Source organism: Juglans regia, chromosome 13 (genome assembly GCF_001411555.2).
Source record: "Juglans regia cultivar Chandler chromosome 13, Walnut 2.0, whole genome shotgun sequence".
NCBI classification, from domain to species: Eukaryota; Viridiplantae; Streptophyta; class Magnoliopsida; order Fagales; family Juglandaceae; genus Juglans; species Juglans regia.
In genome coordinates this window covers 38,043,214-38,069,829 of record NC_049913.1, presented here as the reverse complement: position 1 = coordinate 38,069,829, position 26,616 = coordinate 38,043,214, and the positions used below count along the sequence as shown (strand labels likewise).

The 26,616-nt window shown below is 35.0% G+C and overlaps 3 protein-coding genes and 2 long non-coding RNA genes across 7 annotated transcripts; 2 read left to right on the top strand and 3 right to left on the bottom strand.

The window, feature by feature from the left end:
- Nucleotides 1–1,395: 1,395 nt before the first annotated feature.
- LOC118344303 lies at nt 1,396–2,254 on the bottom strand. The gene is made up of 4 exons (XR_004798077.1): nt 2,159–2,254; nt 1,798–2,067; nt 1,624–1,696; nt 1,396–1,475 (listed from the first exon to the last, which is right to left on the bottom strand). It is a non-coding gene; the product is annotated as an uncharacterized LOC118344303 (long non-coding RNA).
- A 100-nt stretch (nt 2,255–2,354) lies between these two features.
- LOC109012936 lies at nt 2,355–3,937 on the bottom strand. Its single transcript, XM_035684406.1, has 2 exons — nt 2,605–3,937; nt 2,355–2,374 (listed from the first exon to the last, which is right to left on the bottom strand). Exons 1-2 carry the CDS (start codon nt 3,935–3,937, stop codon nt 2,355–2,357), a joined length of 1,353 nt encoding a protein of 450 aa, XP_035540299.1.
- A 1,154-nt stretch (nt 3,938–5,091) lies between these two features.
- On the bottom strand, nt 5,092–5,893 carry LOC108999703. Its single transcript, XR_001997551.2, has 2 exons — nt 5,280–5,893; nt 5,092–5,184 (listed from the first exon to the last, which is right to left on the bottom strand). It is a non-coding gene; the product is annotated as an uncharacterized LOC108999703 (long non-coding RNA).
- Nucleotides 5,894–7,920: 2,027 nt separating this feature from the next.
- Nucleotides 7,921–10,508, top strand: LOC109002539 (GDSL esterase/lipase At4g10955-like). 2 transcript variants are annotated; one of them, XM_035684798.1, is made up of 3 exons: nt 7,921–7,958; nt 8,769–8,857; nt 9,235–10,442. In XM_035684798.1, exons 1-3 carry the CDS (start codon nt 7,923–7,925, stop codon nt 10,262–10,264), a joined length of 1,155 nt encoding a protein of 384 aa, XP_035540691.1. In that variant the 5' UTR covers nt 7,921–7,922; the 3' UTR covers nt 10,265–10,442. The 2 variants fall into 2 exon arrangements, with proteins under 2 accessions (XP_035540691.1, XP_018835873.1); XM_018980328.2 differs by lacking the exon at nt 7,921–7,958 and adding an exon at nt 8,553–8,640 and having other exon boundaries at nt 9,235–10,508.
- Nucleotides 10,509–12,968: 2,460 nt separating this feature from the next.
- Nucleotides 12,969–16,193, top strand: LOC109002541 (GDSL esterase/lipase At4g10955-like). 2 transcript variants are annotated; one of them, XM_018980329.2, is made up of 3 exons: nt 12,969–13,192; nt 14,177–14,304; nt 14,869–16,193. In XM_018980329.2, the coding sequence occupies exons 2-3, from the start codon at nt 14,243–14,245 to the stop codon at nt 15,872–15,874; spliced, it is 1,068 nt and encodes a 355-aa protein (XP_018835874.1). In that variant the 5' UTR covers nt 12,969–13,192; nt 14,177–14,242; the 3' UTR covers nt 15,875–16,193. The 2 variants fall into 2 exon arrangements, with proteins under 2 accessions (XP_018835874.1, XP_018835875.1); XM_018980330.2 differs by having other exon boundaries at nt 13,039–13,192; nt 14,187–14,304.
- Nucleotides 16,194–26,616: the final 10,423 nt, after the last annotated feature.

Genomic DNA, 26,616 nt, shown 5'->3' with positions numbered 1-26,616 from the left:
GTTCCTGACGCGGCCGGTCGGTTCGCGTCGGTGGCGGCCGGTGCTATCGGTTTCTGTACAGCCCTATATCGCTTGACGTTCCTTGTGCTTTTGCAGTTTTTTAATTTTTTTCCTTTTTTTAAGCATTATTAAATATATTTAAAATGTTTTTTTTAAATACATCAATTTACTAATAGTTACTTTGTTAACTATTAGGATTTTTTTTTAAAAACAAATATATATTAGCATTCAAATTGGGGTGGCAAACTCAAGCAACATAGTATCAATTTCCTTTAATTAGAGCATATTCACAAGAATTTTCAATTTCAAGCAACGTGAGCTATATCAATTAGAGCTTATAAGAGCATTAGCATTAGATTATGCAAATGCAAATGTAAAATATGCATAATAGACATGATTTTGCATTTGGCTATTCTACTTAAAATTTATTCACATTGAATTATCCATATATTAGTCAAAATAATAATAAAATATTATAAATTTAATAACATTTTTTTTCAATTTATTTTTTGTTCTATTAATGTTTTTTTCATAGATTAAGAATTATATAGAATTATTAATATTATACAATGACACCGGAAAGCAGTGATATTTTTTTGTTTAATTCCGTAATTATGCTGCAAATTATCTGAAAAGCATCATAACATAGCTGGAATAATGCTAAACATGCATAAAATGCCCTGAACCGGAAAGCACATGCATGTATCGGTCATATATTTACTTGAGTTGGGAAAATAAAGAAAGAAGTAACAGAGTTGAAAAAAAAAAGAAAGAATAGAGAAAATCGAGAAAGCGAGAAATATCGTATATTCAGGAAAAATTTGAGAGAATAGCTTTAAATTTGAGAGAAACATGTGAAAAATTGTAATGAGTAAGGAAAAATTATAAAATAAGAAAAAAAGAAAAATGTGATTGTTTCTTTTTTAAAAGATTTATTTGTCTTGACCGGTTTTACTTTATTTGTACGAAGTTTTGCAATGTTTGCTCTAATGGAGGCATATATTGGTAATCCCAACAGTACCAACCCAGAAATAGAAACACATACGACTAGCATTCTTTCCACGACAGTAGACTTAACTCTTTAATTTGCAGATCTTTTTTCACTCAAAGGGTGTCACTGTCCATGTGGCCTCTCCCTGATCGGGGCCTTAATTTCATTTCACCAAAAAGCTTTCCATTTTTATGGACCTGGAAATTTTTTTTTTTTTTTTTTATAACAGAAAGTAACGCACCACTGCTGAAATCACTTCAATGGCTGGATCCATCATAGTTTAATCAGTAAATAATTCAAATGCAAAAAGACAATAAACAACAATTGAAAATTAACAGAAATCAATCATATCCATCATCATCATCCATGTCATCTCCCTCGTTATCATCATCATTATCATCATCATCCTCTTCCACTTCTTCATCTTCATTGTGGTCCTCTGCATCGTCATTCCTATTTTCTCCATTCTCATTATGAATGATAGCTACAAAATAATGTGCATACATTCAATAAGATCTTCATAGTACAAACTCATTTATATCATATAAAATAATAAAGATCAGCATTAAAGTTGACATATTAATTGCATGCAATATTTTCTTTCAATTATGTTGCAAAACATAAAAAGTCACCTGATTGATTTGGTGCAAGTAATTTCTGAAGTTCATTTAGAGATATTCCTTCAAGAGGATTTTTCCCTTCAATCTGCATACAACATTCAATGATGATATCAAAGATAAATGCATAAAATTACTTATAAGAAATAATACTGAAGCTAGTTTATATGAAACTATTTTTTTAGTAACCTGTGCTTGAATGTAGCCATAAAACATGTTTTTTAACACAGTTAACTCGTTTTGTATCATCTCTATTGTCGATTGCGATGTTGATGTAGATGTTGAATGCGTGTTGCACCTCTTTTTTGTGGTTTGCCCAAAACCTAAACCACGCACTCGCCCATGACATTCTGGGCCCATGACCTTGGAATAAATATCATCAGGTGCCCAAGTCATGGTCCCTCCAGTACCTCCTAGTCTGGAGGTGGGGTCATGGGTAAGGAGTTCCTCCATTTCAGTCTACAGAAAAACATAAAGAGAATACACGAATATGCTTATTAAGGTACTTTATAAGATGGAAAAGAAATAGTAAATGCATAAATAAACATACCACTACTTTTTCCGTTTCATTGTTCAAATGTGTGCCGTTCTTACGTTTGTGGGTATTTACAAATAATTGTGCTCGACTTGGCAAGGCTCCGGTCTTTTTTTCCTGTAAATTACTTGAAGAGTTAAAACATATATAAGAAAGTAGATCAAAGAAAATACTGCGCTTCTTCCATATGGATTGCATGTCAAGATCATGTTCAGTAGTCCTTTTTCTTTTCTGCATGTCAGCAACATATTCAACATTCTCTAATTGTCTCATAATGTCATCTCCATTTGGCACAACAGGCGGATGATTAATTTCTTTTGTACCATCAAATGCACTACCTTGCTTTCTCCACCTATGATTCATGGGTAAGAATCTTCTATGTCCCATATACGAAAACTTTCTTCCATGTTTTAACCACTTAGACCACGTATTATCCATACAACAAGGACACGCAAATCGACCTTTCGTACTCCATCCAGACAAATCACCATATGCAGGAAAGTCATTGATTGTCCACATCAAGGCTGCACGCATTGTAAACATTTTTTTGGAGCAGGCATCATAGGTCGGTGATCCGACCTCCCATAATTCCTTTAGTTCTGTTATTAAAGGCTCGAGGTACACATCTATTTTCATAGAGGGTGAAGATGGGCCTGGGATTATCAAGGATAACATGAAAGTCGATCGTTTCATACACATCCAAGGAGGCAAATTATAAGGTATGATCATTACTGGCCAAGTACTGTGAGAAACACTCATGTTACCAAAAGGATTAAATCCATCTGCGGCTAATCCAAGTCTGACGTTGCGTGGGTCAGATGCAAAATCAGTGTGTTGTGAGTCAAATGTCTTCCAGGCCATCCCATCAGCCGGATGTCGTAATACACCATCATCTGTTCGACCTTCAGCATGCCACTTCATGTGTGAAGCAGTTTTCGATGACATAAAAAGTCTTTGCAATCTTGACTTCAAAGGAAACCAACGCAAAACTTTTGCTGGGCTTCTTTTATTCCTTCCATCTGTATCAGCATTTTGCTTCCATTTTGAAGTTTGACAAAACATACATGTTTCTCTATTTTCATTATTCTTCCAAAACAACATACAACCGTTAGGACATACTGGGATTTTTATGCATTCAAGCCCTAAGTCACTCATGTACTTTTTAGCCTCATATGTATTTTTAGGTAACGATGCTCCCGATGGAAGTAATTCATTTAGAAATTCAAGAAGCTCTGCAAAGATATTGTTACTCCATCCGCCTAAACATTTCATATTCCACAAACGTACAATAGCACTAAACCTGCTATGTTTTGTACATCCTTCATATAATGGCTCATCGGCATCTTTTAACATGTTATAAAACTTTTGAACACCATCATTAGGACCTTGAGAATTTTCATCCATCGCTTCAGCTTCCACACCCATTTCAAGCCCATCTCCAACCACTCCAGGTACAAACATAGGAAAAACATCTTGTAACATTGTATGCATCTCACTAGGTCCTTCTTGGCTTTGCTCATCATTGGCGGGGGTATTAGTACCAACATTAGGTGTAGAATTTACCTTCTCACCATGAGCGTGCCAAATTGTGTAACCCTGACAAATTCCATAGTAAATCAAGTGGTCGTGCACCATATCGACCTTGAAATATTTGGACAAGCAACACTTTTTACATGGGCAACAGATTAACCCATCAATACCCATGTTGTCACTTGCAAACTTTAAAAATCCATTAACACCATCAACATATTCTTTCGTATTTCGACGCATTGTCATCCAACTGGTCTTGTCCATATTGCTATTAATTGTAACTGATCTAGCTAGATAACCTACAATATATATTATTTGTATCAAAATGGATTTAATGCAAACGAATCACTGCATCTTAGGGAAAGTGTGCGCATCACAAATCAACAAATAATTGGTGGATATATAGCTAAAGCCTATAGGTAATTTTAAGCATGTACATGTTGGAATTAGGGGTGGTTCGGTCCGACCGGACCGGACCGAGACTTAGACCGGTCCGGTCCGGTCCATATTTTAGAGGACCGAAATCATTCGGTCCGGTCCACGGTCCACAGTTTTTTTGGACCGGACCGGACCGAATGAAAAATTAAAAAAAAAAAATTTTTATATATGTTTTATATATAATAATTTTACAATTAACAATATAAATTTTTAAATATATTATTAATACTTGTTAATATTCTATAAATTAACAATATTTTATATATATCTTCATTTAACCTATCACTATTAACAATATAAAATTTTAAATATACTATTAACACTTGTTAATATTCTATGAATTAATAAATATATAATATCAATTAGTTACTTATATAGAAATTATATAAATTAATAATATAATTTTCATCTAATTTATTATCATTGACCATATAAAATATTTTTTTATTGAGTTTGTTACATAATCAATATTAATAAGTCACTTAATTTAATTTAGTATTTTAAATAAATTTTTTTATTAATTATTAAAAAAAAAAAAGAGGGCGGACCGACTGGACTGGTCCGGTCCGGTCCCTTTGGGTGTTCGGTCCGGTCCGGTCCGGAAAAATAATGGACCGAAAATTTTAGGTCCATCGCCGGACCGGACCGGACCGGCCCGTTTGCAGCCCTAGTTGGAATGAAGGTAGATTAAAATACCATCACTCTTTCACATTTCATCAATATCGCTAATCACTCTAATTAATACATTAATTCTAAAATATTTTTGAAAAATATAATTTTTGTACTATAAAATAATATTAGGTCTACTTAAAATATTTTACAAGTTCTATGAATCCTGTTGACAGCCTCGGTAAAAAATAAAAACGTCCAAACTTATAAATACACTTAAAGGGCATATGTGTAATTTAATACTAAGCAATTTACGTAAATGCCTAAGAAAAAAAAAACAAAACACAACACTTACAATCGGCCTATACGTACGTCCGTTTCGTTGTGTGGCCAGGCACCAGATCAGGACTCACCGAGAGAGGCAACGAGCGGCGGTCGTGGATGGTCGGCGAGGCGGAAGAGGACTGAGAGAGAGAGAGAGAGAGATGAGAGAGAGAGAGATAATGTGAGAGAAACAGAGACGGAGAGAGTACTGGAATATTGATCGGATGTGGCTTACCGAGAGCGATGGAGGCGTGCAGGGGGCACTCTGGCGGAGCTGGGCGGCTGAGGTGAACACGCCAGTGAGCTGGACTTCACCGTGCCGAGGCTGGCGGCGCCTAACGGAATCGGGAGCAAGGATAATGGGATGCTCTGTTTCGGTATGGTGAAAACAGAGCCTTCGTCGTGATGACCAACGGTGGCTCCACTGTGGATTTGCGGCTGGGTTACGGTGGTGGCACTACGAGTGGGTGAGGGGCAGGGTGGGCAGTGAGGTTTGGTGGTCACGGCCAGGCGGCCAAGGGCTGAAGGTTGGACGCGAAGGGACTGACTTTCGGGTTGGTGTTTCTCAACAACCGCGCGCTTGACGTTGCGGTTCCGTGCGTGGAGCTTCTGCAGTGGCTACGTTGGCTGAGCAGGGGGCACTACGGTGGGGCTACGAGATGGAGGCTGGTGGCAGCGGCTGTTAATGGCCGTGAGTGCATGCAATATTGGTTGGGCACTGGCCGGGGTGGTGAATATACGTGGGGTTGAGGAAGAAGGATGCAGGGCTAGTATTTTTCATGCGGCAACCCTAGCTTGGGGAAGATGATTTAGGTGCAAATAAGTTTGTGAAATTAACGTGTGTGGCGTTGTTGAAAACCCTAGTAAATAATGGGGGGAAGAAACGTGCATCGATCGGTGATGTGCATGGGAGACGTGCTTCGGCGTGGGAGGATCCAGCTTGTGTTCTCGCGGGCTTGGGTTCCTTGTGCCCGTTACAAAACCACAAAAACCTAGCTTGAGTTTATCTGCCAAAAATTTTATTTTTTAATTTATAAAAATACCAAATTTAATTAAAAAATTTATTATTCCCATTCCATAAATATTGAGTCCTATTCTATAAATACTCCCACCCCACGTTTCCTCAACCCAATACCAAATCCAATCTCAACCAACTTCCAATTTCCAAATCCAATACCAAAATCTCATAATATATAGGTCACGTTTCTATATTGACTGGTCATGTATACTTTTTTTTTTATTTTAAATTGCTTGCTCTAGCTCAAATTTTTTTTTTGTCTCTCTCTCTCAAAAGCTACCTCACCTTTAATTATCTTTGGGGTACAATTATTTTATTATTTTGGTTTAAGTGAGAATAGGCTGTAGCTTTTAAATTTGAGAAAAAACATGGGAAAAATGATATTTTATTACTGGCATTTATGCAGATGCCGATAAATGTATATTTAATTACAGGAATGAAAATAAAACATCAATAAATGTCCATTTTCCAGCCTTCTAGTAATAAAAACGCCGCTAAGTCCTCTATACTTTACTGACGCCTATGTAAATGCCGATAAATAAATATTTAATTACCGGCGTGAAAATAAAACGTCAATAAATAACTATTTTCTGACATATCTATAAGCGTCTCTAATATAAATGCCGTTAAATCCTCTCTACTTTAATGTCATTTATGCAAACGCCGAAAAATATATATTAAATTACCGGCGTAAAAATGAAACGTAGATAAATATATATATTTCCCTGCATATCTTTAAGTGCCGCTAATATATATGCCGCTAAATCCTCCATATTTTACCAACGCTTACGCAAATGCCAGTAAATCTATATATTTAATTACTGGCGTAAAAATGAAACGTCGATAAAATATTATTGTTCCGGCATATCCATAACCGCCGGTAATCTAAACGCGGCCAAATCAACTCCACATTCGCGGCGCTTGCTCAAATGCCGGTAAATGTGTATTTAAGTACCGGCGTATAGTCGTATGTGCCGCTAATTAACGGCGCATACATAATACGTCGGCAAATCACTACTTGTACCGGCATTTACATAAATGTCAGTAATAAAAATGCCGGCAAATGCCCCTTTTTTTGTAGTGACTTCATCTTAAGATTTTATCAGTTCCATTACTTATTAATGGCAGGAATGATTGAGGATGATGAAATTTAAAATGAAGAATAGCGTTATTCTAAAAAAAAATATATTTAAAATGCAAAAAATATTATTATAAAATTCATCTATATCTCATGTGGATAGCGCTCGTATCCATGAAAAATGTACTTTTAGAGAGGGGCCATGTGTAAAGAAGATAACCTTTTTGGACGGTGTGACCACTTTGAGGATAAATTTATAAAGAGGGGGATAATCCAAAGTGTTTATATTATATATATATATATATAGAGTATTAAATCATATACATCGTTTTTCTTTTTCTTTTTAACGTGAACCAGAGATCACCGAAAGTTACTTCAACCTTAAAGGAGAGTCGAAGCTGTAAGATCAGATGAATGATTAATGTCTTTAATTCTCGGTAAATATTGATCAGGAAATACAATACATTTTTCTCTGTTACGTTTCTGGTTTTTGCTTGTTTTCATTGAACTGTTTGAATTTTTTAACTTTGTCTGTTTGTCAATAAATTCCATTCATCATGTGTTCTCATTAATTTCACTAACGATTCTTTTCTCCGTTACCATTATGCACCAGAAAAAAAAAGGTAAGAAGAATAGTTCGATCAAGAGGTCTCACTTATCTCCGATTTTCTCCCGTCTCTCGGCCCGTCCATTCGCATCAACAAGACCAAATACGGCCACCACACCTTCAGCAATGCCGCATGCATGCAACTGCCGGCCACCCCTTTGCCTCGTTGCCGCTCATGAAGGATGATGGAAGCTTGACGTCCGAAACTAAGGTAATATTTAGGCTCTCTTATGACAGCGCGTGGACCACCCCATAGCACATCGAGGAAAACAATGAAAAGTATCATGATAAGGATTTAGGATATGCATGTGCATGCAGCATCTCCATGAACCCCCACATGCTATAAAACAAAGTCCGGCCAAGGGAATTTGAATTTGGAAAGCAAAGAAGGAATGTTATTATATTCTGGATTACGGATCTCCTCACAAGCACATATGAAAAGGGGGGAGAGGGGAAGGGAGCTGCAGGGGCTATCTCCATCCTCAACGTCTTTATGACCACAAAGGAAAAACACTATAAAAAAGAAGATAAATCTTGCTCCAAAAACTTCAACTTTTAAGACAAGTGATTACTTATCAAAATAAAGGTTTTGAGTTCGAATCTTGACTGATCTATATTTTATTTCATTTAGTTAAATATTTCATTGGTTCACTAATTAAGAGGAAATGATCTGACCCGCACGATTTTTCCGATTAGCTAGGTTAAGTTTATTGGACAATTAGTAACTTCACAAGCAAGAATGATCAATACGAAACCGTACTGTGGATCTCTCTCTATAAGTACGCAACGAGTTTCAAATGGGTGCATGCAGCATATTAACAGCATAGCACATATTTTACACCTACTCTATGGAATTCCCTTCTTGTCTTGTTCGTGCAAGTGAACATGTTCGTGTAAGTGAAACACAGAAGTGTTCCAGTTTCAGATCAAAAGAAAGTTTCCTAATTGCTATCATTTTTTAGGTCACCTCGCTAACATATATTAATGTTGTACAATATCATTGCTTCATATACCATTTCAGGGGCTTTGGAAAAAGATATTGGACGAGATCCAGAAAGATAAGTTCGATAATACAGGGCCTAAACATCTCAAAGCTGATACTGTTGACTGGTAAGACATGATAATTAGCCAATGATAAACCTGCATGCACTCCAAATAGCTTATGATCTTATTGATGATCCCATATATATATAATTTTTTTTTTTGAATATGCAACGCATGGACTATTTTTTTTGCTCCCAGAGTCTGCTGAGTCAAGGTTAATATCTTTATCTCAATGATTAATTGTGTTCAAACACACAGAGAAATGAACTGTAGAGTTTGTGCATAATAGGCGTACGTGTGTGTGTGTGTGTGTGTCATTTAATTGTAGAACAGTATGCATGCTGGAGAATTCAACAGGATTGGATCATCGATCTAGATTTTAAAACAGTACTACTGTTGAAGAATTCAAAAGAAAATTAATCCAAATATTATAAGTTTTGCAGGAAAAATGCAGATCACAGGAGATCTGTCACTGCCAGCTTGGTTCAAGGAGTATATGTCCTAGAAAATGATCGCCATAGGACTCTCCGCAAAAAACCCACATACTTATATGCTGAACCCTGGTGGCAATCCTTCAATTTCCAATTACATCAATCTCTAAAAGATAATGAGGGGTCCATATTCGGTGCCGTTTACAAATACATTAATGTCAAATGCTCAGCCTCAGATGATTCAAACGTCCCAAGATATGTTATTGCCTTTCGGGGCACATTAATCCTAAGGCTAAGGGACCTCAAGTTAAACCTGAAATTCTTCGTTAACGAACTTCAAGAGTCCCATCGCTCTCAACTTGCAATGCGGTGTGTTGAAAACTTTGTTGATTCGAATGGAAGTTCAAATGTATGGTTGGCTGGACACTCACTGGGGTCAGCTATAGCATTAATCGTTGGAAGGAACATGATGTTAAAGAAGAATTGTTGTCTTGAAGCCTATCTTTTTAATCCACCATACGCATCTCTCCACATAGAGAATTTATGTACTAGTATGGACGAAGACATGAAGCACCTGGTCCGCATTGTACGCGGTATATTCAAGATAGGCCTCGCCATTGCTGTAGAAGCTCGAATTAATCCTCAAATGCAGGAGCAGAAGGCTGACACTTTTTGTTTGTTATCAGGCTGGACTCCTCACCTGTTTGTGAACCCGGGTGATTTTATTTGCTCAGAATATATTGCATACTTCAAAGATCACAAGCTGGAAACAGCTCCAGAAATGAGGACGCTCTCAGGAATGAGCTGTACTACGATAAATCTAGTCAAACATTTAACAATGGGGGAAAATTTAAAAGATGCAATGCAATTCCTTCCTTCTGCAGATCAAATTCTCAATAAATCTCGCCCACACGAAAAATTACCTGCTGCTAATTATTTCATGAATTTCCTTGACGCTCATGGACTTTGCCAGTGGTGGGATCGTGAAGTTCGCTGCCAATCAACTCGATATGTGTATCCTACCACAAAGGATCCCCAGTAATGGGGATGATGGAGTTCTTAATCAAACATGTTGCATGCCCCAGCGTAGATCTTTTGTAATCCTGTACTGTATTGAATAAAGCGGTCAAGTGTGTACAGTTAATGGACCCAAAATAAGTGGCGAGTGTGTTTGGCCCAAGTGTGTACCAATGAATAATAATATTGATAGAGCTCTCTGATCTTTGTTCACATGAGTTGGTTCTAAAGATATTTGCCTGAATAAAAAGAAGATTGTTGAATTTTAATGGATTGCATACATTAAATCTTTTCTTTAATAATTTAGGAGTTTTGTATGTTTTTGTCGATAATAATTTGAATTACAAAACGCAAAATGTCTATTAAATTATAAAAAAATATATATTATTCATCATCTTCTCATTATCTCATAATATATAAGAGTATGAGAACTAGTCTTATCATGAAAAGTCTGTCATATATAAATATATATATATATATTTATATGTTTTATTTTACAAGCAAACATAGTCAAGGAGAGTATTACAAGCATGCATTTATGGGGTAGTATCACACAAGTTCTAGGTAGGATCTTTTTCGCTATGAAAGCTTGGAATGAAAGTGGGGGGTTATAAGCTAATGGAGATGTATCTCCTGGTTCAAGGCGCGCCCATGTTGCCAAGTAGATCAGCCGTAACACCTAGGCCCACGGAGAAGCCAGTTGCTGAGGAAGAACGACGTCGTTTTTGGTATGAACATCATATTCTCTCCTTCTTCCTCCCCCTCTCCCCGACGGTTTCTCCTTTCCACCCCTTCAGTTTTTCTTTTTCCTCCCGTCACTCTCACTTCCTCCTTCTGCTACGCACGTCTCTCATTTGAACACCCATTGTGCAACCCATCTCCATAACCTCTCTCTCTCTCTCTCTCTCTCTCTCAATTTTGGTTTCAGATCGAGTTCTCTCAATGGTTCTGTTCTGAACTAGTTTGAAAGCAACAAAAGAATAACAAGGAAAAAGATTAAAACGACAAAAGCCGAGAAGCTGTGCAAGTAGCCTAGTTCTCTATGGATATTCCCCACAGGCCAGAAACGAAAATCAAGGGAAGCAAGAAAAATTAAGGGCCGAAGGACTTATTCCTTGTTACAGATCCTCTCAATTAAACCACATAGATATAAAGTGGGAAAAAAAAAGGCTCAACTTTATTAACAAGAAGGAAAGGATACAGAAAGACAATGGTAGAATATAAGTAGTATTGGTCCATGATCATGCTTTTAACTTATACCAAGTCAAAAGAAGGGCCATGCATATTCCTAGCAGCTTGTTGCTTTAGTCGCACATTTTAGAGCTTAAAAGCTCCGAACCATTGTGTATCGCATCTGCATATATATGAATCTCCGATCAGGATTCCTTCTGATCTGTTTATTTTCGAAAAAGGTAGGCATGTTATATAGGTATATCCGCTAGCAGCATCCTATTGTTTGAATGGACGGTACTGCTACATCCACCGATAAAGAGTACCGAATACATCGTGTACCAATAGTGTTAATTTTTTTTTTTTTTTAAATCATTTGTGTTAGTACTAAACCACAAATGCTTTAAGAAAAAAAAACACCGATCAGTACTACATTTTGTCGGTACTGATAATCGGTGGGAGTATCATTTATAATTTCCTTGTTTGAATAATGGTTTTTAGGAAAACATTATAAACTAATATTGCAATTGTGATGTATCATATAAATATATATATATATATATACGTACTCTAATTAATTACTTACGATGGGTAAGAGGTCGTGCATGTGTCTAAATTTCACGAAGCAATCCATTAATTATAATAACATCGATCGATCGCCCGTCCACCTTGAGTACTTTAACTCTTAACTCAAATGGCGCTACAAAAAAATTCACCTTTATGGCCTGATTAATCTTCAAATATGATCACTTTCTCATAGTTTATCTTCTGATATTTGTAACAATATAAAAAATAAAAAGGTAAAAAAACCTAAATACGAGAAGAATATTATCATATTAATGTTTATTTATGATGCATGGTGTGTTGAAGATAATATCAATCAAATTCTCTAACATGGTACACATTATCTAAGTAAGGTGAATTGTAAATAAGAATGAATTAAATACTTAAACACGTACGAGACATAGTGATTTGCTTGATGAGTACTAGAGGGGTTCTGAACTCTAAAAATTGAGGGTTTTTGTTTTTTTTTTTTCACTTTCTGAGACTGAATTTCCACAATTGATATTTGTCCTTTAATCAGCACTCTTCTGTTGGTAAACTATTAAAAAAATTCAGCCGCTGCCACATGCTTATATCGCCGGCCACCACCTTTGCCTCGTCGCTCCAGGAAACTGGCCTGGAAGGTTGCCGAAACTAAGGTTAGGCTCTGCTTTATTTGCATGTGCATGGCAGCCATAAGAATATGAAGGAAGAGTCGAAGACCACATATGAAGAAAGATGAGGATCTGTGAAAGAAAGAATCTTCTTATCCTTATTACTGGACCTCTCACTCATATACCACAAGGATACAAAGAGGGTATTAAAGAGGGCTCCAGAGTCCAGACTCAACTGCATGACCAAAAAGGAAAAAGCATATATGAGGAAAGAGGATAAAATATTGGATAAGAACTAATATATATAGCAAGAATATTCAACTCGAAACATTACTGTCGAATATGATCTCTCTCTCTCTCTCTCTTCTCTCAAATTTGGAATTGCTGTTTTTTCTTATCCATTCTCTCTCAAAGTACTCTTGCTTTCTATAAGTACAGGCCAGACGTCGAAACTCAAATGGGTGTAGCAGTATAACGTGAACGAGTTTAATTTAGCCCTTCTTTTACGTATTGGACAAGTTGGTTCCCTTCTTAATAACTTGTTCGTTTTAGTAAAGCACAAAATATATTATTGTTCCGATCGATAACTTTCAGATGAACAGCGAGTTTCCGTGCTAACATTGAAGGTACGTAGTACTTTTGGTATGTTTTTATACGAAAATTGAATCACAAATTTATTATAGTACATTATACTATGCTAAAAAAAAACGTAAAACTCCATTGTATTTGTGGAATGTTTTTAATTGATTACAAAAAGTATTTAATGATTTAGCATGCATGAATGATATATAGAATGAGAGTACTGCATGATCTGTATTGTTCATATTTTGAGACTACGTATACCTAATTATAATTACTCATTCATGATCATATATATTCGGAGATGTTTAATTAAGAAACTGGTCTATTTCTAGCTAGTATCCATATATAATAGGATCAACATGATGATGAGTAGTTCTGAGCTGATAGATAAAGTTTGTTGGTATTTTAGGATATTGTTTTCATTTTCCCACGAGTAGATTAAATACTTGAATTATTCTTTTTTTTTTTAAGTACTAGAACTTCATTCAAAATTCAATTATCGAAGTACGTACGTATAAGACTCGAAAAAGTTTAATAATTATGTTCAGCCAATTTTAAATGGGTGGGGAAATTCGATGACATCAGTACAGTGCATATATATCGCACGAGTGATTGATCTGTTCGATCTATAGATCAAAATTTGTCAATTCAACGTACGGTAGTACGGAGGGTGCGTGACTCGATCGATCAACGTATAAATAGAATTTCATGCTTTAAAGAAACTGAAATGGGAAAATAGAAAGCTAGCTGCATGCTTGCTGATGCAACATACTTACCAGGCCATATCCAAATTCTTATTCATTTGGTATATATACAACATATTATATATAATATGGGGGGGAAAAGAAAATAAATTAAGAGAGATCTAGAGAGAGGGAGAGAGAAGATACAATTGGGAAATGCTTGGTAATTAATGTACTCATTCAAAATTTATACAGCTGATCATTTAGTATCTGAATCACACATTTCAAATTCCATATACATATATACCATAATTTCATGATTGGCTCTTGCCTCATGCATGGCAGCTTATTCCAGATCGAGGATAACAGGAAGCGAAAGGAAAAAATAAAAACAAAACACGAGGAGCTAGCATGACATCTCACAGGAAAGCTTTCAACATTTCAGGACCAACCCATCTCACTGTTGTTGACTGGTAAGACCATAAACCATGCAAGACTTCACCGAGGGAGTACTACTGTGATGATCAACTGCAAGCTGCTGCTAGGCAACTCGAATGAATTAACCTGCAGTACTACTGTATCCAGTGCTCAAAAACTGGCTCTTGAATATATTATAACACAATGATTTGAGGCTAAACCATTATAGAAATTAGATGATACTCGTACACTTTCTTCACTGCTATCTTGCTCACAGCAATACCCGTCCAAGATATCATACTCTTATTCATGATTTCCTTTTTATTTCTCCCTGACCCTTTTTAGCATGCAGTGCTTGGCCATTATTTGATTTTAATTGCATAAAAAAGGACCATAAATGAATTGTCAGACTGACATCTGCTGATTCAAGGGTTATATCTATCTCAAGAAACGACTCATGCTGATGTGGAGAGAATATAAAATATAAGTGACAACAAGCATGCAGAAAGATTTTTTTTTAATCTTTTTCAGGCATAAACATAGAGTATGCGCATCATATAGCAATGTTTTGTTGATCCTAGCTACTGCATTTTTTAAAGTTAAAACATCCTTTGTTTCAGGAGAAATGCACATCACCGAAGATCTGTCGCTGCCAGCTTGATTCAAGGAGTCTATACTCTAGAACATGACCGCCTGCACCGACACGGACCTAATGAAGCTCTTGCTCCGCCCTGGTGGAACTTCTTCAATTTCAAACTAGATTACGTTCTCGTGGATGATGTTGACTTGTCCATATTCGGTGCCGTTTATAAATACAAATACAAATACAAAGACCCTTCCTCAAAAGTCCCAAACTATGTTATTGCCTTTCGTGGAGAAGCCCTCGGACTGGATTCAGGGCCCGAGGCTGTCGAGTTAGCCTTCAAGTGTATCAGTAACAAGCTGCAGCAGACCTCCCGCTTTCGACTTGCAATGCAGCGTGTTGAGAACATTGTTGATTCTGCTGGAGCTGGAAATGTATGGTTGGCTGGACATTCTCTAGGGTCAGCCATGGCATTGCTTGTTGGAAAGAACATGGTCGTCAAAAGGAATTGTTTTCTTGAAACATATCTTTTCAATCCGCCATTCCCATCTGTCCCCCTAGAGCCGATCAAGAACGAGAAACTGAAGAGTGGACTCCGCTTTGCAGGCAATGTTGTCAAGGTAGGCCTCGCCCTTGCTGCAGACGCTCGTAAGCCTCAAGAATATGACCCTTTTGCTGCGCTATCTCCATGGATTCCTCACCTGTTTGTGAATCCAGATGATGCTGTTACCGCAGAGTATATTGGTTACTTTGAAAATAGGAAGAAATTGCAGGGCCTTGGAGATGGAGAAATCCAAAGGCTTGCAATGCAGAATCCTATTAGGAATCTGATTAAATGTGCTGCATTTGGGAAGGACTTAGAAGATACGTTGCATCTCCTTCCTTCTGCATATCTCACTGTTATTTACGGTGGTCCATCCAAAAATTTCAGGGACGCTCATAGAATTCACCAATGGTGGAATCCCAATTTTCGTTTCAATATCCAGCTGTATCAATACCCCCATGTGTTCCGGGGGAAGCAGCCCAATAATTTCGTGAACTAGAGTTAACAGATCACGACTATTGCAGATGGAAAACTGGATAGGTCTCATCAAATAAGTTCTGTGAAACAAGTATTTCTTCCACTACTCCAAGAAAAGAAGTGAAGATCAATGCCAATAGGCAAGTGTGCAAGTGTATGTGTGATTGTGTGTTAACCTGTCTTGAATAAAGTGGGCCGGATGTGGCTCATGTGTGCTTGCTTGCTGTTGCTGTGTAAAATGTACTCTCTTTTTTCCCTCTTTGGTTGTTCAAATTTCATATGTAATGGTTGGAACTTGGAAGCTGTAGTGTAAGCAATCTCTGTTGTGGTACTTCATCTTAGCTGACTCTGATCAAAGCAACCTCCTTGCTGAGCTTGTCCCTTCTCTTATTCTGTGGGACTCTTGGGTTGCTAAAAATGCATTTGGATTTGGATTAATGGGTCCGGTATTTTTACATGTGTTAATAAATCTTTGTCGCAAAGTATCGCCAGCTTTGGAGCACTACACAAGGTCACATGACTGAGCTGGCCCCGACTTATCCAGGTCGCCTGGCCTCATGCCCAACCTAGCCCTCAAAATTACAGAGAGCTGTGCCTCAAAGAAATCTAATGAAAATAAAAATTAACAAAGAAAGAAAAAAGGAAAAAAGAACCCATTTTTTATAATTCATGCTACAGGCCGTGGAATCCGACCCAACTTTTGTGTATTAGCTTCAATAAACTGAGGCCGGTCCTGAATACATGCAATTTAATGCTTTTGGAAATTCCTTTCAGTTTTTAATTTTGTCACCTTTGATTTAGACATGACCAACCTGATCATAATTATATATTAATATTGAAAAACATTAAAACAGATTCATAAAGATGAGTTCCTCCTCAACTTCTTTTCTTAGTTTTTGTGGTAGATATATATAATATAGTATAAATTAATGAATCTAATATATACATCTAATTAAAACCAAGTAAATTAAATATCTTATATTAATATTATTCACGGGTAGATGACAGCTAGCTAGTCTTTTTCTGGTTATAATAATAAGCTACGGCTAATTCCATGATCTTGTGTCATTCTACAATACTTTCATGCATGGGACCCTTCTCTCTCTCTCTCTCTCTAGAACTTAAGAAGAGCTTTTATACATGTAGTACGTAGGGGTGTGCAATTACCCGCCCATCATAGTTTTTGGCCTGTCCGGTCATAGCCCGCAACAATTGCCAGTGCAATATAACCCGACCCGACCCGTCGGGTAATAATAATCGGTTTTTTTTTTTTAATAAATATTCATACATTTTCTAGTCAAAAAGAAAGTAGCATAACGTACAATTAAGTTGGGTGGTCATCGCCAATTATATGCATGTGACCTGTTTCTGCATTGCCTGAAGAACACCCAGACAAGAAAAGAGCTTAAAGGACCCTTCTACATTGCATTACTTGTACAAAACTGCAGCTGAAATTACCAGCCACAAATGCAGTTCAACAAAGAAAGAATTAGACCTAGATTAACTAATCAAACCCCAAATAAAACTAACGATCCAACGAATCAAATCCTAAATAAAACTAACACAACGGAAGCTCCATGTGATACCAGCAACGACGAGATATTTGAAGGGCAGAGAAGGTGAAAACAAAAATTTAGAGCACAAGAAACGAAACATACCTCAGCAAATCGACTTGATCTTGGAACTGCGACCGAACGATGATGGCGAATGGTGACGGAGAACACTGATGGAGACGGCGACGAAGAATGCCACTGGCTAGGGTTTCTGCAGGCAGCTGAAGTGTTTGCTTGGAGTACTCGGTTGCTTGAAGGCGTGAATCGTGATCGAGGAGAGAGAGAGAGACTCGATTTCCTGCAGGCGTGAATCGTGATCGATGAGGGAGAGAGAGAGAGAGAGGTCTAGGTTTGGAGATTGTTTAGAATGAAGGACTCTATCAGACTACTCTTTCGCCCGTTAAACAGCGAGTTGGATGATTTTCAACCCGTTGTTTAGTTGAACCCGGATTTAATGGGTGGGGTCGGACGGATGCATCGGGCAGGTGCGGGTCATAGCATTTTTTGAACAGGCCTAGTAGTACGTGAGAATATTGATGGACCGTTATAAATGGCCTCTAAGATCATGTTTTATAAGATGCATGCATGGTAGGCAACAAAATATATTTGATTGATCAGTACTAGTAATTAGCTGGTCTTTTAATTATGAAAAAAGGGATCGGAGGCTGGAACGTGACTTTCGGTGCTTCTTGTTTCTTCAAATTAATGTGGTCCATATATCCTTTTATATATATATATTATATATATATATATATATTATATACAGGTCATGTAATTGCCTGGAAATTAAGATGATTAGCCAATTAAACAAGAGGCTAGGGGCATGAAATAAATTATGTACGTACCTGCATGCCATTAATTAGTGCCTTAAGAAATGAAGACCAAAAACAAAACAAGTACTGGATCAGGTAGGTAAAGATCATCCATCCATGGAGGAAGATGAAATGTCCAATCAAATTATATATATTGGCCAGATAAAATGCTTATATATATTATCAACATAATTGCAATTAAGTGATTATATATATGTGTGTGTGTGTGTGTGTCCTAGAAAAGATGATCTAGAATGCCTAGCTAGCTGCTACTTATATACTGACCATCCATGTCTTCATGCTTATAGGAAAATGGCTAAGGTTATCTCAAAATATATATTGTTGTTATATATATATATATATATATTAGATTTTTATCATGATCTGTATATATGAAACATTATCCGATAAATTCCCACGAATCATATTATATATATATATACAGCATATATAAGCCCAATTATTTATTAAGTTCCGTCTTCTATTTTATATATATATATATATATGTCATCTCCAAACATATATATATATATATACCGATTGATATATATGCTGTATATAATTTTAGAAGCCTGTCGTTAAGTAGTTAGTTTATAATAATATTTATATATCCCTTAAAATACAATACATCAATTATTAGTTTATATAATTTGAGATGACAAAATTAAAAAAACAAAAAAGAGCATTTCTCTATTTCTTAGTTTTGATTGGAAAAGTAGTAGTCATGGATGGATAACTTTTTTGACGATTGGTACATGGAGATCATGACTCGCTTTCAATACAACTCAGGTGGGTTTGATCATGACTACCTTGTGGAATTGGGTTTCATTAGTGTTGTCACGTTAATGCACATTATAAATTAATAGCACTGCAATATTTTTATAGTTTGTGGCATACGTCAAGTCGATCGATCGTGTTCTTTTCTCTCTCTATATTATTTAACCATTATATTTGGGTTTCCATCGAGACCCATAAATATTATTAGTCCTTTTTGAAAAGTTATTGTTAAATATAATTGTCACTCGATCGCTATCTTTTGCCCTTTTCATCAAGCTAGATATATATATACATATTATAATAACAATGGATTACATGATGAGTTGGATGATTGTTTTAGCATAGGAAGCAAAGCAAATTATTGGAAAATGGGACTACTTTCTGGTCCAAACAAAAGCCAGCAAAATCATTTTCACTAGTATTAATTCGATCGAAACATATATGTATGTGTATATATATATATATATAGCCTTGGATTCTCCAATTTGAAAGCAACTTATCAATTAGCCACAATTTGATTGAATATGATCGTTTTGGCCAATGCTGACTGAAATGTTTGCATCATGATCAGGACGACGTTCATCAGGATCTAGCTAGCAAGCATTTATATATATTTATATATATATATATATAAATCATTCATGGTACGAAGATGATTTCTTACACGTAATATTAGGCCTAGCTAGCTAGCTAACACTCAACAATTATTCATGAAAGTTGACTCAGTTTTCTGGACGGCTCTTAAAAAAAAACTAGAAGTAATTAATTAATTAAGTTGTTTTATTTTATTGAGAAATTTCCATTACCCATTAAATTACTTGACAAAGAGAAATAGTAAAGTGTAATTTAATCTGTATTAAAATGAATGATTCACACCTCGTATGCAAACCCTTTATAAATTCACCAACCCAATTAAATTTAGAAAAATTCTTCTTATCAATTATTATTCATTATTCCACACCCTATACCTTATTAAAAACACTTTCACATTTTATAAAAAAAAAAATTATATGTGTAGAGAGTGAACACATGCTGAACACATGCCGTTTTGGATTTGGGAAAATAGGTAGAAGTTTAAAGAAATCAAAGCATTAGAGGCATACAGCTCATGTAATAATGAATATTGAATGGAACATATATATATATATATATATATATATATATGCGCGGATTTATACATGAAGTCTTGATGCATGATACACGTATAGATCATTAATGGTGGACAAGCTAGCTAGGTGACTTTGAACAGTACTGTTTACAACACAATAGAAAGAAAATGACAAAACAGTACAGCAAATTATAAAGTGCATGACAGATGATCGATCAAGCTAGGGGAAGCAGATCATGAAAAGAATGAACGACGTTGAACTGTGACCAGTACTACTGATCAGCAATAATTTGCCAGAAATATATATATAAACCACAGCACTGTGGGGATCGATCAATCGATGTATGGAAGTACTTTTGCATACTTTCCTAGTGTTAGTCTTGTGGATGGACAAAATTTGCAAGTCACTTCACAACATGCAATAGTCAGCATTACTAGTACTCCAAAAATAATCAGATCGATTTATATATCTCAGATTCATGCGCATGCATTTTGTGAAAGTCGTGCCGTAGAAGAAACGACAATGTAGAAAAAAAAATCACATAAAATCAAATGGGAGAGCTAAAGTAAAATAAATATTGAAATATGCCCAGCTGGTTCATGAGTACTGCATGAGGTACCTCTTGAGTACCGACTAATTGGCCAGTCAGGAACAATTACATAAATAATCTTTCATAAATCAGCTCAATTATTATGTAAAAGTAGAAGAAATCAATGACCGTTTACAATTACTTGACTAAGCTATAGCTTTAGGATGATGATATGTACTTTAATATATAGTATTACATGAAGCAAGATTAGGGACAAAAAACAGAGTATATAATTGGAATTTTTGATTCCCTTTTCTAGACCACAAAGTTTTCTAAGTAGATAAGGTGCCAAGGGTTGCTGTTTTTTCCAAGGAGAAACCAAGAGCGCCGTGGAATATCTAGCTGATACATATTATATATGCATGAGTAGTGGGGACTTTTAAAATGAAGTTTCATTGGACATTTAGTCACTATCTTCATTATCAAATCCAAATAATCCTCGAAATATATAATAAATGTTTATGGGTAGAGATTTGTAATATATCCTATATACAAGGAATCATGCATGTATGCTTGGGATTTTGGCCCCATGTCCCCCCTACCACCATGAAAGTGGGCACCGGCACATGCTTTTAGCTAGTTTGTTTGTTAGCTTGGCCATTCATTCGTATCCCTAGCTGTTATCCTCTTCTCTTTTTTTTTTTTTTTTTTTCTCCCACCGATTTGATCAAAGCATTCCATAACAGAAGCAATATATAATATTATTAGAATATATATAAGGCCTCGTTTGGTTGCATAAATCATAAGATGAGATGAGATAAAAATTAAAAATTAAATTAAATTATTATTAGAATAAATTTTTTTAATATTAATTTTGTTTTAGAATTTGAAAAAAAAAATTGAATTATTTATTATATTTTGTATGAAAATTTAAAAAAATTATAATGATTATATGAGATCTTATCTCATTTACCAAACAAAACCAGGTGCGTGTGAGAGAGAGAGAGAGATCATATTTCACAACTACTAAATAACTTGGCCCTCGAAGGATGTTGTTAAAAATATAATACAAATAATTAAGTCTAAATTTTTTTATCATCTTAAATTTTTGAAACAAGTAGTAATTTTACATAGTATCATAACAGAAGTCATGAGTTCAAACCCTGATTCTATACTCAATCTAATTTATTTAAATATTTTATATGTTAGACTCACTTATTGAAGAAAAATCTCAACCTAAACTTTTAAAACAAGAAGTAATTTTATATACGTTATATAACAAAATAAAAGTCTCGTGAGATTGCCCCAAAAGTGAGTAGATTAATACACAGATCCGAACTCTTATTGTATAATTACCCCAATTATAGATCATCATGAAGCGACTATAAATTATCAAGGAAATAACATCCAAACAAAAAGTAAAAATTGGAAAGAGATATATAAATATATATATATATATTATATGTTCTTACGTTTTACTGGAAATGAACATTTCTATTTGCAAAAAAGGTGATACCCTTATACTTCATTTACTATTATTTTACTATCTTTTTTTTTTCTTTTTCTCTTTGAATCTAGATTAAAAATTTCAGAACATGACATTTTTGTATAATCTAAAAGAAGATAAACTCAATCAACCAACATAATCATGTAATTTAATTAAAAATAAACTCAATTTACCTTTTTTTGCTCTTTGAGTTTTAAATATGTCAGAAAGAAAGAGACCCTTTTTTTTTTTTTGTAGGCAAGTTTCATTGATGAAAAAGAAGATGTTACATAGTTCTGATAGTAATTAGACAAATAACTATACAAATAAAGGAGGGTCCTTTACACTATGAAACTCTAGGAGACATTGTGGAATTGAAATGAGGGGAATGCTTCCAAATTTGAGTTTGGATGCTACCCATTGTGCCAAGTTGTGCGCACATCAATTCTGAGATCGATGTATTTTTTTCACCTTCCAGTCTTCAAAACTGCATAAGTTGTAGTGAATATCTCTTGTTATGGCTTGCATTGTCCAGTCTAAGGTTGTATTTGGGTTAGAAATAGCTTGTACAACATGTTTTGAATCTCCTTCTATCACAATCTTTTTGATGCCCCTGATTGCAGCCTGTTGAATTGCCATAAGAGCCGCAGAGGCCTCTCCTATGTTTGGGTTGGTGTTGTGGATGTAATCTGTCTGAACAAATATTGGGATTCCACTTTCTGATCCGCATATTGAAGCTATGTAGCTTCCTTGATCTCTAACTGCTACATTAAATGTCAGTGAATGGTAACCTTTTGGTGGATTTTTCCATTTCAGTTTCTTTTGTAGTTCTTCTGTGATCCAGGCTTTACTATGTTCCTTGTGGAGTTTTGTGACTCTGGAAAGAAACCACTCAAGACTTGGGCATTGAGTGTTGTGGATAATTAACTTAGTTTCTGAAAAACCAAAGATTATCCATTGCAATAGTTGTAAAGATTTGGAATGAATGGATTTCCTCTTCTGGGATTTTTATGAGATGGGCTGGATTGAGAATTATTTGGATCCAATTAGAGATTGGTTGACTGGCAAAGGTAGAGATGTTGATTGACCATTGGAATTGCCTCCATAAGATTCTTGAAAATGGACAGTTAAGGAAGAAGTGGCTGAAATTTTCTTCTTCTATCTTACAGAGGGGGTAAAGAGTCTGATCTCCTTGTTTGGTGGGGATAACTCTCTTGATGACTTCTTTGGTGGGTAGAATATTATGCATTATTTTCCAGAGTATGAGTTTTAGCCTGTCCTGCATTTTAAGTTTCCAAAGCTTTTTCCAGAGTTCAGAGTTTGGGCTTTCTGGTGGGGGATTTTGAGTGTTTGTTATGATGGCATAGGCTGATTTAACAGAGAAGTTGCCACTGTTATGATGAAGCCATTTTATCTTATATTCTCTGTTGATGTAATCATTAGTGATATACATATTGTAAATTATGAAGAGAATATCAAACTTATAAATTTTTTATAATTTTATATTAAAATAAAAGATATTTTTATAAAATTAAATTTATTTTTAATTAAATTAAATGATTATCCAAACTAGAGATGAGATAAGAGCGGTGCTACCCTATTGCTCATATTTGCCCGCTATAAGTTACTGCTAGACCAAAATCAACTTCTTGTACACTAATTTCTACCCCAAGACGATCAACACTTCAACTATATATAAAACAGTAGTTGTACTGTGCACCCTTTCTTTAGATCGGACGGTCAAGATTAATGTATGTGTTACGACACTTGTTTTCATCAATTTTTCATCTATCTTTAACAATTATTATAAGAAAAATGTTATGTTGCGCTCTCAAATGTACCGCTCAAAGTTATCCTTAATGCATTTGTGTGTATTTTATATTTTAAAAAATATAAATAAACTAACGATAATTTTGAACAGTACATTTGAAAGGACAACGTAGTAGAGTCCTTATCATAATTTGACGGTGCTATTTATCAAGTTTTGGTAGTGAAATGGTGTATTGACTATCAATCTTAATAGTTATGGATCCACAATATTGCAAACAATTATTAGTTGAATTAATGATGGAAATAGTATTTTCCCCTATTAATATATTTATCTAAGAACTCTCTCATCATTCCAACACTCTATTATATATAATTACTAAATGATGACTAATTAAGTCTATTAAGTTTTGCAGACCTGTTCCATGCATGTATTTCTATGTAGGTCGAAAATATTGGTAAGCATAGAAAATTAAAAGGTAGCAGTACTTGATAAATTAAGTTTATATATATATATATATAGAAATGCTACTTATAATATTACTACTAGCGTAACATCAGTGGTGTTACATCCTATATATACATGATTATCATGCATGCCTTGGTCATCATGTTACATGCATAACATCAATGGCAAGCAAGCATTGGGCATTAATAAAATTTGGAAATCAAATAATATATAATAAATCTTTCAATATATATATATATATGGGCACCATATGATCAATAATGTTACGAGCATGCATGCAGGGTCATGTGACGGTGATTGTGTTAATTGTGAGTTACTTTTAATTTCTTTAATATATAAAAGGTTATTTTTCATTGATCATCTTTTAATTAATTCGATCCCACATGAATTAGATATATATTTTATTTCGAATTAAATCATTGGTGACCAATTAGATAGGGCTGAAAATCGATGGGTTCGGCGCAGTTTTCGGTGCCAAATTGACGTCACGCCAACGTTTGCCATGAGAGCACAGAACCGGCCGAAACCGGTCGATTGGGAAGAGAAAATCGATATTATCGATCTCAACGAGGTGCAGTTCGATTCTTCAATCTGCCGTCGGCGTCTCTGTAACAGAGAGGGATGCCACGTCGTCTACCATGAGAGAGTAGAAGGAAGTTGCAGAGGAGAAAACGACATTCTAAGGAAGAAGAAAACGCGAAGAAGAAGAAGAAGAAAAGGAGCCAAAGGGTTTATTAATCCATTTTGAAATGGAGCATCGTTCCGTATGTTTTTTTCCTTTTTAACTTCCAATTGGCAAAACGATGCTGTTTCATTTAAGTGAAACGACTCTGTTTTATAGAGATATATTTAATATATATATATATATATAGAGAGAGAGAGAGAGAGAGAGAGTGAGTGAGTGAGTCAGCCGGTTCAGTGATTTTCCAATGGTTCAAGCCGGTGTCGAACCGGCCGGTATTGATTTTCATCAATTCCTGCTACCCGCTAACCGGTTTCGGCCGATTTACATAGTTCCTATACACCCCTATAGCTAGATATATTATAAATAAGTAAAGATTAGACCAAGGGATGGGAGATCATATTAATTAGGGCTTCCCCCTAAAAAACTAATAATAAAAATTATAAAATTAGCTTTAATTTTCATCTCTAAGAAATTTTAGAATATAAGCTCCTTAATTTGGCTTTGGCTTCTCAAACTCTAAAAACACTCCTAAGTAACCCTCTCAAAATTATGAAAAAACCACTTCAAAATTAAGTTGGACAAATATTACCCAAAAAACCTTTTAAAAAAAAATACATGTGTGATGATCGTCTTTCAAGACACAAAACATTAATTATTATTATTATTATATGATTTTACCCTTTTAGATTCATGCGTTGTATATAAATAAATATATATATTAAATGCATGCTAGCTATCTTACTGGCATTTTTAATTTAAATTTAACGCAAAATTTTAAAATATCTCATTTGGCTTCTCAAAAATCTGAAAACACTCATAATTAACCATTTCGAAAATATGAAAATCACTTTTAAAAAGTTGAAGGACGATTTTTACTCAAAAGAAATATTTTAAAAATACTTGTGTGTATTAGTTTTTCTAAGACCCAAATTAATTTAGATAGGATTTGGAAATTTGTCTTTTAAGGCGTGAGAATTTAGTTATTACATGATTTTTAACTTTTTCGACTATATTTTTCTATATTAGGATTTCTTGTATATATATGGACTTGATCCATAAAATCCAACAGTTTAAATAATTATTTCGAGAATTCATGTTTGATTTTTCTTACTGATCTAATGCTTTGCCTTTGCGTTTGGGTTTTTTGTTGGAATTATAATACATATATAATTCCCTAAAGAAATCAGAAATTATATCACAATCATGTGGTGTGTGTGTATATATATATATATACATACATATACACACACTCCACTCTCCAGCCGGAGTCAATGTAAAAAAATGACTTAATTCGTCCGGGAATAAATAAATAAATATGGAAGCAAAAATGTAGTCAAACATAATTATTATCTGTGACGCGTGTAGCAACATGCACTAGTATTCAATTATGTCAAATTGATAGATATGATGAATCTTCCACAGTCTATAATATTATAGTGTTCCATCGAGTTCTCTATGATTGTCCAACAACGTCATTATCACATCATTATCATTAATAATGTTATAGTACTACTGTATATATATATGCCTTTATGTTTTAAATTAAATAATTATATATTTATTTTATGAATAATGTA

Bases quoted from the DNA above. Each gene is read 5' to 3' on its own strand.
- LOC109012936 (XM_035684406.1), bottom strand. From the start codon at position 3,937: ATGGACAAGACCAGTTGGATGACAATGCGTCGAAATACGAAAGAATAT. The intron at 2,375-2,604 runs GTCGATTTGCGT...GCTGACATGCAG, and splicing joins GTCTGGATGGAGTACGAAAG to AAAAGAAAAAGGACTACTGA.
- LOC109002539 (XM_018980328.2), top strand. From the start codon at position 8,596: ATGGAATTCCCTTCTTGTCTTGTTCGTGCAAGTGAACATGTTCGT. The intron at 8,641-8,768 runs GTAAGTGAAACA...ATACCATTTCAG, and splicing joins GTGCAAGTGAACATGTTCGT to GGGCTTTGGAAAAAGATATT. The intron at 8,858-9,234 runs GTAAGACATGAT...TAAGTTTTGCAG, and splicing joins AAAGCTGATACTGTTGACTG to GAAAAATGCAGATCACAGGA.
- LOC109002541 (XM_018980329.2), top strand. From the start codon at position 14,243: ATGACATCTCACAGGAAAGCTTTCAACATTTCAGGACCAACCCATCTC. The intron at 14,305-14,868 runs GTAAGACCATAA...CCTTTGTTTCAG, and splicing joins CATCTCACTGTTGTTGACTG to GAGAAATGCACATCACCGAA.